The following is a 13339-nucleotide window of genomic DNA, read 5'->3' on the forward strand; positions in this document are numbered from 1 at the left end:
GTACAATATTCATCCAAATCGACAGGACCGGTTGTAACGATAACGCAATGCAGACCGAGAGAAAGGCAACAAAAGCAGCGCGTAATACAGAAAGTGCGAAACCATGTGCAATGATTAGGCCAATAGCTGCTAGGAGGCGCATAGATCGTGTTCAATATGTGGAGACAAACCTAACATCGCTTCAACAGCCGCCAATCTAACCCGTATGCGTGATCTCGGGACCAATAACTCATGAGTCACCCGTATGAATATTTAAAGCAAGCATTCTACAACGGCTTGTGGCACGTTACAGCAGCCAGAGGTGAATTCTCGTCACAACCTAGGCCATTAGGTCTAATCAGTGCTGCTTTGTAGGACGTCAGGAACTGAAGTTACAGTTTGGTGTCACATAAATGCAGATCTATTCGCAGCAGCCATGCAACAGTCTGAAAGCCAACTAACCGCCTTACAAATGAAAGCGAGAGTACAGAGTGGCAACAAAGTTGCTCATGGCCGCCATCTTTGTGACGCATCCTACAGCAGCCTACGTCGTTTCAGATGCTGTTCGTAGACACACATCGGCCTCCTTTTGTAGCGTTAAGCAACCTGTCACAAACTAGCTTTGGATTTACACAGGTGGGCGTGAATGTGTCAGGTGACACATGCGCTGACCACCCGAATGCATACATTTGGGCAGACGTGCACATGGACGAGGAGAACTTAGGGAGGGGGAGTGCCTTGCACACATTAGCCACTTCCCTTCTGATTTAACAATCTTTGACAGATGGCAAATGATGCTGGACCTGACAGAAAAAGCGCCTGCTGTTTACTGTCAGCGCCGACTGCAGTTATCCTGCACAGCACCAATTGAGAACATTCTATTAATAACAAATATTTTCTAGACATTCATATACTAGAACTAAACTGTAATCAGTGCAGGCATATTAATTTGGAGTTCCCTTTAACATGTGTACATTGTATGGTAGGTAGATCTTGATTTCTGTGTACCCAATTTGCTGATAGTTTGCTATATTCATGTTATGCAATGCTAGAATACTCCCTATCACGTGCAGCGCCAAACTTTTCTTGCCCAAGATTTGCAAGCATTAAACTTTGTGGCAAATTTTCTGATATTTGATTCTATATTTGGCTGGTTTGTCCTGTGGGGATGCGCGACTCTCACGCATCCCCTGATATGCTGTTTTCCCGCACGGCTCGCGTGGCCTGGCGCCCGCGGCGCTCGGAGTGGTACAAGCGCGGTGCGAGAGATGGCGCGACCGTCGCGCTGCGGCGGGGTTACTCGGGCGCCGAGGGACAAGGCGCTGCCTCTTTCCCGGCGGGCCGGCGAACAGCGTGGACATTCCGCGCGCGCTGCGACCATGCTTCTGCGAGACCGCCTCGCGTCGCCGCCTTCGAACGCACGACCGTTGGCGTGACCGAACACGCGAACGACCAGGCGTTGGGATCCAGCATGGGGCGAACATATTCGCTCGCAATGCGGTCGCGGTAAGTCGGACTTCTAGATTTGTCGCGCGCCCATCGGCATGTTTTGGGGATAGCAACTCGGCTAGCAGGCATTGATCTATGAAAGGTGCAATAAATGCCCTTGTGATTGTTTGCACTACTGTGTTGTCGTTCCTTTGTCCCAAGAGTACGGAGCAGAACCCCCGTATCTCCCACATCTGGCGCCCAACGTGGGGCCTCTTGGGGCATCGGACGATAATTTTAAGTGTTGCTTCGTTCGAGACCTTTTTTCGAACCGAAGCGTAGGCCTAGCGTGGATTTTGATCGCTAGCGTCGGCGGCGTGCTTTCTTGAGCGAGGCGGCGGTGGCTGTAGTGTGTTTGAACTTATCAACATGCTAAGCCTTTTCGCAAGTGTTTTTTTTTTAATGACATTCGTCAGTACGAGAGCCACGTGGTCTGCATCCTGGGAGAGCGAGGCTGAGCGCCCGCGGAGCAGTGGCAAGCCTGAAGCGAGTGAGTACGGAAGCCTCGTGGGTGGTCCGAATTTCTTATGTAAATAGCTTCTTCTATCTCTTTGACTCGGATGAAGTCGCGGCTCTGGGAGCCAGGTGGCCGCGGGCCACGGGTGCCACGACGGGCTGACTGGTATTGCGGCCTGGCACCGGGCGCTCCGACACCGTCTGGGACGGTGGGCGCCGTCAACTCGGATGCTGTGTGCACCGAGCGGAGTAGGACCACCTCACAGAGCTAACGTCTCCTCGCGGCTGCCTGTTTTGCGCCCATTTTGGGTGTTGTTTTTGGATGCCGGTTGTTGTCAGGGTAGCGACGATTTAGGCCTAAGGCTTTACGAAGCTGCCTGTCGCACGTGGAGGGACACAACCTGGTGGACCGTGGCGTTGAGGCGTTTCAATTTGCTTCCCTCATTCTATTTAGCCTCGCACGAATTGAAATTACTCGTTCGACTCAAGGAAGCGAGCTTCGTTCACGTGAACTTAGCATGAGTAGCTGCCCGATCTTTTGCTAGCCGAGTTGAACATCGTACCACGTGGGCGATGCGCATGCAGAATTCCTCTCCCTTGCACTACTTTAGTGTTTGCCGAGTGTGTTGAGTGTACGCAGCGTGATTGGAGTCACCCCTGGCTTGCTGTCACCTGCACATCGTCTGCGCTGCTGCTCCGGACTACGATCGAGCCACCCCGGGCGATGGTGATGCTGTGGCCAGTTAGGCGCAGCGACTTCGGCGGCCTCCTGCATCCAGCTCACAACCCTCGGCGGCGGACAAAGGAGCCAGCGGTCACAGACAGCTACTGCGGCTCTCGCCAGCAGGGCGCGTCGGCGCGAGCGACGCTTGCTCGTACCGACTACTGCGTCGTCGTCTCCGGAGTCCTGGCCTGGGATCGTGCCGTCGAGTCGCAAAGCTGCTGCGGTGACCGGCGGACGCCAGCGGTGTACCCCAAGGACAGTCGGCTCGCATGTTATGGACAGCGTGTGGACATTTCCCCGGCGCGGCCACTGTTGCATGTACCACATTGTTCGCGAAGCACGTGTTGATGTTAGACTGTGTGAAATGTTTCGCCGGAATATGTAGTGATTTAAGGTTGGGGGGATGTGGGGATGCGCGACTCTCACGCATCCCCTGATATGCTGTTTTCCCGCACGGCTCGCGTGGCCTGGCGCCCGCGGCGCTCGGAGTGGTACAAGCACGGTGCGAGAGATGGCGCGACCGTCGCGCTGCGGCGGGGTTACTCGGGCGCCGAGGGACAAGGCGCTGCCTCTTTCCCGGCAGGCCGGCGAACAGCGTGGACATTCCGCGCGCGCTGCGACCATGCTTCTGCGAGACCGCCTCGCGTGGCCGCCTTCGAACGCACGACCGTTGGCGTGACCGAACACGCGAACGACCAGGCGTTGGGATCCAGCATGGGGCGAACATATTCGCTCGCAATGCGGTCGCGGTAAGTCGGACTTCTAGATTTGTCGTGCGCCCATCGGCATGTTTTGGGGATAGCAACTCGGCTAGCAGGCATTGATCTATGAAAGGTGCAATAAATGCCCTTGTGATTGTTTGCACTACTGTGTTGTCGTTCCTTTGTCCCAAGAGTACGGAGCAGAACCCCGTATCTCTCACAGTCCCGATTCAATTCTATATGCCATTCGAAATCTACTATTCTTTATTGGCACAATCCTAATATTACCCATTTCCTTGTCGCAAATCACAAGCAAAGTAACGAGACCTTTGTTGCAGACAATTTCTGTAGGACCCCTTGTATCACATTTTCAGTATTATTGGCTGATGAAGATAAGACTTGGTCATGGATCACTTTCTACTTAAACATGACCCTGTCAAAGCATCCCATGAAGCTTCTCCATACTGCCTCATCAGCACAAGCTAGCTATGTAATGTTCCATGTTTCAGCAGGCATTTCCCCCTGAAATTTAAATATTAAATCTGTTCAAAAATTGTGGAAGAACTTGTGTAGCTATGGCCAAATATACCAAGCCAATAAGCAGTACACTACTAGGCTTAACCTTTGCACTGTTGGATGTACATGGCTGGCGTCAAATGTTCATGAATCACAGGATCTGAGAACACATGGAATTTCCTAGCACTTTGTGAAAGTAGTCAGTAAAACCATACAATGCAACTTTGTCGGCATATATACTAGTACAGGCTGTAAATAATTACGCCAGACCGCATGCCCAGGTTGCACAAATATTCGTCTTTTTCTCACATTCTGTGGTCCATAAACTTTTCATGCCAATTGAATAGAAAACCAAATATCAGTCTTTACACTAATTCCTGGAACAAAGAAAACATATAATGCAATAAATATCCTGGCTGAAGAAAGGCCAGTGCGTTGTATGAACAAGTGCCCTGCTGTCCGCTGTACCTGCAGATGCTTGTCAGGAGGCTGGCCAATGTGAGGTGGAGCCAGGTGAGGCACAAGGTGGTGGGGAGGGGCCAAGTGTGGGGGTGGGACCAAGTGTGGGGGAGGACCTAGGTGAGGCCCCCCCACTCCAGCAGTCGGTGGAGCTGCCGGGATGGGAGCAGGGGGCTCCAAAAGTTCCTCAGGAGGCAGGGGTGGCTGTTCGAGGAAATAGGAAGCCGGTTTAGCCAGGGCCGAGTGTGTGTGCCATAAAAGACTGCCCCGAGGCATCTCCTCCAGACGAGGCTTGCGTTCCATGCGCACTGCCCCGAACCACATCCACGACAATGGGGCTGGATTTCGCTGACCTTCCAGCAAGTCCCAGGGACTCACACACTGTTTTTCAGCCACTTGAAGACCCTGGGTGCAACAAGCAAGAAAGGCAAGTTAAATAGCGAAAGCAAGGAGCAGCAAACATTCACATTGAACACATACTGTTCACTCTCCATAGCTACAAATATTCATATTGAACACAGTTCAAGGTGCTTATCTACAACTTATTTTCCAGCATTATGGTAAACAGCACTACTACCGTATTCACTCGCATAATGATCACACTTTCTTGTCAAAAAAATTGATGCAAATTCAGGGGTGCGATCATTATGTGGGTTAAATTTCCCACGAAAAGAAACATTCTTTTTTTTTTTCATCCTGCATTTGCTGCAGGAAGCCAGCGGCTGCCGCTGTCAGTGTGGGACACCAAAATAATACTGCCGCAGGCGGAGCAAGCCGAATATGCCTAACGTGATTACTTTTCTTCTCGTGAGTACATTACGTGCATTGAAAGTTTCTTCCGTATCAGTAATGAATAATATCGTTAATATCGGCAAGTCTGCGACAATAACGTAGCCATGTCCACTTTGAGGGGATAGCAACAGAGATGGGCGCGCTTAGCTGCCAGTGGCATAGAAACACATGGCGGGCATGCTGTGGAAACTGCGGCATTTGACTAACACGGCACGTTTGCGCTAAAGGTGGGAGAATATCGTAGCTGCGTTAAAAGCGTCGGCATATGAATAGGGTACACTTCTAACGTATCAGTGTAAACGTGGCCACTATCGTTGCTGCTCACGATTTGTTGCTTGCCCACGAGTGCAGACGAGGAGAATCGACAAGAGAAGTTGTTGTTGTTGACTAAAACCATTATGAAGCCTACAAATAATAAAGTCGAGGCAAGTTTGGTTGTAGCTTTTTTTTTTCATGGAAGTGCGGAAAGTGATGAAGGGAATGAAATGGGGCATCTGCTTAAGAATGTTGGGTGCGTGCAGACTGCTTGGTATGCCTTCAAGAGTCGTTCGCGTAGCATTCGAGAGATGGTAAGCGTGATCATCATTAGCTAGACTTGGCACACGACATATCGCTGCGACAAGTTCAGGGTGCGATCATTACACGGGAAAGAAAAAAAAATAGAATTTCGACGAGAAAATTCAGGGGTGCGATCATTACGCGAGTGCAATCATTATGCGAGTAAACACGGTACTTTACATTCCATAAGCTCAAACCTTGTATGCAAACACTCATAACATGCAGTTATAGCAGCTTGTCACAAAATAAAATCATTATTGCAGCAGGCTAAGTGCCATGTTCAAAGAGGCTCATTGCACCATGACATTCAAAGAAAGCTTTGCTTATAGGGTTGTGATAAAGACTTGCCAGAAATCAGCAACATTTTGTTTACTTATTATCATTTTTTCATTTTTTCATTTGTGCAAGCAGCACTTATCAAGCATTTGGGTGGAGGCCTATAGTAAAAGAAGTGTGCCAGCAATTCTTGTGTCTACCAGCAACACCAATCTCATAAATGGAAGCTCTGCAGTCACCCCCAGATATACCCCACATAGAGCTTTATTTATGCAGCAAACAGCAGCTCTCTCATCTATTCAAGCAAAATGTGACAGAGGCAAAGAATTGCACACCTGCTTCTTGTCTATAGAGTCAAAACCAGCGATCTTGTTTCCTTTGGTGTCAATAAGGCTTCCCATCGGCTCACAGGCAATCACCTCACACTGCTGCTTGGTGAGAGGCAACAGCTGGTGCACCATTTTCATAGATTCCGTGTCCATGTCCGACACCTCTTTCTGCAATGCAAGAAAAGGCACCACTATACTAACCGATTCGCACAGAAAAATGTAGACAAGTTGGGCCTTGCATTGCAAAAGAGTGCTTGTTGATTAAACGAGTGCTGAAAGTACACTGGAATCTCGATATAACAAACCTCAGAAGACCGCAGCAAATTGCTTGTTATTCTGAAAGGTCATTATAGTGAAAGCCCCAAAATTAACCATTTCACCCACCAACCAATCAGCTGTCACTGTGTAAGCTATCCCCGAAAACATCGCTGTTGGCTCTTAGCCCTTGCTGTTGCTATATTCCCGAGATTCCACCGCCACATACCACCGTAATACCTTATGTGGAGTGGCACATGCAAAAGAGATGCTGACGCAAAAAAAAAATATATATATATATATGCACCGACAAAGAGGAAGCTCCACGTCACCTATAAAGCGCACTGCTTCTTTTTGTTTGTAAGTTATTCACATTACTTGCTCCTCATGCACACCACAACTGTCTCGCTTGAGGTAGGTACTTCAACTACGCCAAAATGCAAGCATGTGAAAAAGTCACTGTCCGGAAAATGCAACCATGTGGCATGCATGTACTTGCAAAACCAGAGTTTCTTTTCTTTTTCCTCCTGTGCCCTCTCAGGTTTTCTAAACACATGCACCGCGGGATCCGCTTTCTGTGCCTTGTCGTCTGCTAGCTTACTGTTCCGCCTTCCGTAAAGGATACACAGAAATCTAAGAATCCCCAGCTGTCAGAATATTAGTTCATAGTGCCGAGGCATCAACACAACAAGGATATTGAATAATGATCATTATTCTGAAAAGTTCAGCATTCTGAAGTTTGTAGTATTGAAATATTTTTACATTCTAACTATAAGCAGTCAGCAGGGGATTTCTGAAAAGTTCGCTAATCTGAAAAGTTCGTTAATGTGGTGTTCATAGTAACGAGATTTCACTATAGTGAGAACTAAAAGCACAAAACAGCCACAAGAATTCACAATGATGCGAATAACCTCAAGATTGTTAATTAAAGGCAGGTACGACAGTATAGGGAGACACCAGTTCAATCAGATTATTGCTTTTTAAAACATTTTTGTAATTATATGCTTTAAATGGTTGTTTATTCACCAAGAAGAAAACTAAACTTCTCCTTTTTGAATTTTGCAGCCATGCGGCAGCCACCAACCCATTGGTTTATGTTGCGGTTTCTGCAGTAGTTACACGAACTGAGTCTTGCATAAAAAAATGCCAGATATACATCGCTCTTCGAGCTAAACATGACTTCTTCATACTTGGATTCCGCACAAACATGCCTATTCCCATTGTAGGCTGCGTAATGCAACCCCTGGGTGAATCTACCTTTTTTTGTCGAGGATAAATCAGAAGTATTTGAGAGTGTCCACCAAGTTGATGTTTCCATATTCCCTGAGTGACACAGAACTTCGTTTTATGTCAAGACGGGCTGACACCATGTCGCCCTATGGTGTCACTCTCTAGTAAGCATGCTAAAATATAAACAACGACTTAACCGAGTTTGTATAGTAAGGAGTAGTGTTTATTTTACTCAAAAAGAAAAAAGAAAGGAGATGCACAGCGAAAAAAAAAATATTTGAAGAAGGTAAAACCAATTGTCGAATGTTCCTAAATATTGTACCATCGTAACCTTCGTCCGGACAGTTCTGAGTTTCTCCTTGTAATACCTAAACACCTCCGCTCCACCAATATAGAAGAGCTCCACGACGCACCAACGGCAGGACATCTCGGCGTATCTCGAACCTATGACCGTGTACGTCGGCGTTTTTTCTGGCCGGGTCTTGCCCGTTCCGTACGACGTTACGTCGCCGCTTGTGAAGTTTGCCAACGACGCAAGAAGCCGTCCCAGCTCCCCGCTGGTTACCTGCAGCCGCTCGACATTCCTACCGAGCCCTTTCATCGTGTCGGCTTAGACCTTCTCGGCCCATTTCCGGAATCTACATCAGGGAACAGGTGGGTTGCAGTCGCGGTGGACTACGCGACCCGCTACGCCGTAACCCGTGCTCTTCCGACCAGTTGCGCAACTGATGTTGCGGACTTCCTCCTACATGATATTATTTTGATGCATGGTGCTCCGCATCAATTGCTAACAGACCGTGGCCGTACGTTTTTGGCCAAAGTCATCGACGACATCATGCGTGCCTGCTCAATACGGCATAAATTTACCACCTCCTACCATCCCCAAACGAACGGCCTCACTGAGCGCTTGAACCGCACCCTTACAGACATGCTATCCAAATACGTTTCCGACGACCACCGTGACTGGGACCTGGCTCTACCTTACATTACCTCAGCATACAACTCTTCCCGTCTCGAAACTGCTGGCTTTTCCCCATTTTACCTCTTGTATGGCCGTGAACCAACGCTACCACTGGACACTGTGCTTCCGTCCGCCACAGCTTCAACTAGCGATTATGCCCGTGATGCAATCGCCCATGCTGACCACGCTCGCCAACTTGCGCACGCTCGTCTACAAGTGTCAACACAAGCAAAAGCAACGCTACGACCTCCGTCACCGTGATGTCCATTTCATGCCCGGCAGCCTCGTGTTGCTTTGGTCACCTTCGCGTAAAGTTGGCCTTTGTGAAAAACTCCTTTCTTGTTACACAGGACCATATCGCATGCTCCGCAAAGTGACTGATGTCACCTATGAAATCGTTCTGGCCACGCCCACTACATCCTCCGCTGTGACAACCAGTGACATTATCCACGTCGCCCGACTCAAGCCCTACAACTCTCCACGCGCCTTGGATATTTAACAGCACCATGACGGTGCTTTTGCCGCCGGGGGGGGGTATTACGATATCATCGAGCAATGCTCAAGAAACAAGCCGCCGCGAGAACGACGATGAAGTTGGTCAGTGCGCTTGGCGCGAGCGAGTGTCGGCCTGGCTGCCTGGCTCCAGTGTAAATAGCCTGTAAATAGCCTCTTCTGTCTGTGTGTTTCCACATGCAACATTATGAATAAAATGGAAATCCATACAGAAACAAATAGTTTCAAAGATGAGCTACTTCTATAAACTAATAGCAAGCTCACTGGTGTCAGACCTGAACTTTGTCACAAGTGAGATTCTCTCTTAACAGCTGGTAATCACAACTGTCCTGACATACTCTCAGCCTATGCACAACAATTCAGTGTTGCATTTCGATGCTTCAAAGAGTTTATTTTGGTTTGTATTAGGGACACCTGCATCTCGGCATCAGCCAATACATTGTTTTTTGAGCTCACACTCCTTCGAAGAAACAGCGGCACGCTTCCTTTCGTGTTCATTCCTCAATGCGTCGGTCCTTTCTGTTCTCGTCCTCCTTCCCCCACGTGTTCGCCCCATGGACCATTTGAAGCATCCTCTTGGTCAGCTGTACAGTCATTGTCAGATTTTTCGGACTCCCTAGGGGCCAAAAAAAACGTCGGAAAAATTGGGCAGTCCCAAAAAATGAATGCATGTCTTTTACTGCCCTTAAGGGCTAAACTCGCTGCAGGCACATCCGAAAAAGCTCTGAAGGCCTGTCAGTACACTTATTAGGCATATCAGATCTCGTACTGCGAGATGCACGCGTGTATAATGAAGGAATAGATACTGTTTCCCGTGACAATTGTCTCTTCCCACGCTTGTTATGCTTCACCGCAATACTTTCGCGTATGCTTCACCGCGTATCGTTGCTGTAATGAGGCGAAGCTGACTTTCGGGAACCAGCATTATGCAACGCGCCGTGTTATTCGAGCTTTGAAGCCAATCACGAAGATTACAAAGGCGGAGTCGATGCCGTTGCTGACAGTGGATAATTCTTTCAACGAAAAAACACAGCACCAAACAGCAAGAAGCTTAATAACGACCGTCGAAGCAGCTACGCCTAGCGTTGCTGCAGTGGTGGCTACGGCTTCCAGCGGATCTGCATGCGATGGCACCGGTTTGAGGTGGCGAGGTAATCAAAATGGCGGCGGTGGTGGCTTTGATTGATGGTGTTTTGGACCTGCGGTCTTGCCAGAAAGTCTGGAAAATTGGACGGCGAGGGGCTCTTGCATCCGAAATTTCAGACGTTCTTATACATAGGCTCGATGGGTACGACGTGGTGGTGCCACGAAGCCGACCGAATTATCGAGTGTCTGAAAAGTCGATTGTTGACTGCACACTGGCAACCCCTCAAGCCGACGACATGACATCAAAAACAATTTGTTACGATTTCTCTGTTACTCGAGCTAGCATTACCGCGACTTTCGTTCCCTTGCAATAAAATTACATTCCCTCTCGATAAAATTACAGCTAACGTTCCCTGATAGAAGCACAAATTCACCGAGTTTTCCCTGAGTATTTCCAGACTATCCAAATCCCCTAGAATTCCCAGTTTTTCCGGTTGGTAGACATCCTGTATTTATTAGGGGTGTGCGAATACTTGAATATACGAATATGAATCTGATCGTAACTTCTCGAATAGTTTGATTCACGAATTGAATCTTAACCCTTTGACGGTCAATGACGTAAATATAGGCGCCGCGAACAAGTCCAAAAATGGTCGATGCCATATATTTACGGCGCCGTCTGTACGTTTAAAAAGCATGCCAATTTCCTAACTTTTTCTTTTCTGTCTTGTGCTGCCACTATGTGGGAATACAGGAAATTTTTTTCGTGCGCCTCCCTCTCTCGGTTTTCGTTGCATGGTTTGTTTTAGCACTAGTTTGCTCACACGTGTCTGTACACTATCGCTCGGGCATTGGCGTGTGCGCGGACGGGCGGCTGTCTGGATTTTGTTTCGCAGGCTGTTTCGGCTTTTTTCGCTTGCAACACTGATGGCTATCTCGTTCCTAATCGCTCAAGGGGCGACCGCTGGTTTCTCTCTCGTTTAGTTCTCACAGGGGTGCGCATAGGAAGTTTGCCGCCGTGCATGCATTTGCGTTTCTTTTCCTTTCTTTAAAGATTTACGAAAACTAATTGCCCTAGCTGGTTGGCGATAAGATGAAGGTCAGCTGAAGTTTGTCATACGTGTTGCTTTTTTTGATGGGCACACAACCAAACAGTTTTCTTGAGTGCGCGCACCTACGCAGTTCGATTACGCTTTGGACGTACGTATTAGTGTAAGGGCAGGAACATTTGAGGCTTGCGAAATATTCTCGTGTGCGGATTTTCAAAGCCTTGAACTACGTGCATAAAAATGCATCAAATTTTTAATTCTGATAAGTTTATTTCCTTTTTTATTGTTGTTATTCATGAATGAAGAGTGCATATATACCAACGCAAAATATTTTTTTCTCACTTTACAGTCACCCTAGAAAAATTACAGTAATTTTTTTTCGAAATAAATCTCTAAGAAAAATCGGAATATGCAATAAAAAAATCGACACTGGGCGGTCGCATATGGCGAAAAAAATCAACCCTCAAAGGGTTAATTAAGTATTCGGTTACTCGAATATTCGATATATTCGGCGAGCTTGGTTGACAGGTAATATGCGAAACACATTTCAGTTCTACTGTTTCATCACGGTCTAGTGCACAGACTCTAAATACACAGTTTGAATGCCACGAACCTGATAGCATGCAGATTTATTTGTGGTCGTGACACAGCCGAACTGTGAAACTCAACTAAAACAGCCTTTGCTCGCACCACTCACACAGGCTGCACCATGTCTCACTTCCTTCACAAGCAAAAGTTGCAGACACACTTGAGAGGAATCGGAGACTGCAATTTTTAAGCACAAAACGAAAGTGCACCATTGCGAACCGCGAAACCGCACACCATGGCCCCACGGCCGCCATGGCATGCTGCGTTGGCTGCGTCGCATCGTTGCATGGCCGGTGCGGGTGGCACTCGCGCCACCTCTCCGTTGCAGAGCCAACCAATTTCTCTCCTACTTTTGCAAGCGGGATAGAGGTGGCACCAGTTTCTCTTCCCCCGTTTCCCCTGCGTGCTCCGTGTCGTTGGCCGTAGGCTTCGTTTCGCCGGGCGATCCGAAACTACCAAGTCCCTTGCTATCTGAAACCGAGGCGACGTGTTCTGCTCCCGAATTTCATCTGCATTATCTGTTGAAAAACGTAGTCTGATGATCTTGCTCTCGGCCAGGAGCGACATGACTGAATGAAAAAGTGCCATTTGGAAACGTTTCATAAAGAACTCGGCCCAAGAGGCAACATGCAAAAGCCATGAAACGAAACTTCAAACGCCATCGAGTATCACGCCACCACTTTCAAACCATCTCAAGAACAAGCATTTTTCTTTGCACAGTGTGTTTTTGAGAGACAGCGGGAAGCAAGGAAGATCAGACGGTGCACAGCCGCTCTTGAAAAGTGCATTAAAGTCAGGCAAGGACCTATCAGCCCCGAGAACGAACTACAGGGGCGCTGCGAGCGCCGCTCACGTGGCGTCAGGGCAAGGACTCGCGCCTGTCGTCTGCTACAGTTCGGGCGTTGTCCGGGCGCTTTCTGCGGTGTTTTCGTTTGTTCACCCTTGTTCACTCTGCTTGTATACTTATGGGGGTCGTCTCAAATATATTTTTATGACGTCTTACTTTGAGAACATTTATTCAAAGAGCTAATTCCTTAGACAACAGTGCAGCTCTCAAAGGCAACGCTACAGTGCCAGCCGAAAAAGCGCAGACCAGCCCATTGCGGGTTTTTTATGCGCGGATGGACAATCGCAAAAATATAGCATATAAGAATCTAGTTATGATACCATACCTGCCACGGTACAACAAGTATGTCACAAACGCTGGCTATATATGACTTCTACAACAGTTACGTTGATTTTAATCCGCTAAAACAGGTTTGCTTACGACGAGTAGTTCATGATATAATATTGAATTTTTGCATTTCTTCACAGAAACGCTCGGCAGTAACACGGGGACTTAACTAATACTGCAGTTTAGATTCTACAAGCACCACTTG

At 48.0% G+C, this 13339-nt stretch overlaps 1 protein-coding gene across 6 annotated transcripts in view; it reads right to left on the reverse strand.

Moving 5' to 3' along the window:
- LOC126542835 (mediator of RNA polymerase II transcription subunit 12-like protein) overlaps positions 1-13339 on the reverse strand; it is a 232660-nt gene that overhangs the window by 78031 nt on the left and 141290 nt on the right. For all 6 annotated transcript variants that reach the window (XR_008615000.2, XM_055077484.2, XM_055077485.2 and 3 more), the window contains exons 34-35: positions 6285-6446; positions 4333-4728 (exon numbers count right to left, since the gene is read on the reverse strand). Coding sequence is in view for 5 of the 6 variants with exons in the window: in XM_055077484.2 (XP_054933459.2) it covers positions 4333-4728; positions 6285-6446 (558 nt within the window). In the remaining variant the exon portion in view is untranslated. The remainder of the gene's footprint in view (positions 1-4332; positions 4729-6284; positions 6447-13339) is intronic.

The sequence above is a fragment of the Dermacentor andersoni genome, chromosome 2 (genome assembly GCF_023375885.2).
Source record: "Dermacentor andersoni chromosome 2, qqDerAnde1_hic_scaffold, whole genome shotgun sequence".
NCBI classification, from domain to species: Eukaryota; Metazoa; Arthropoda; class Arachnida; order Ixodida; family Ixodidae; genus Dermacentor; species Dermacentor andersoni.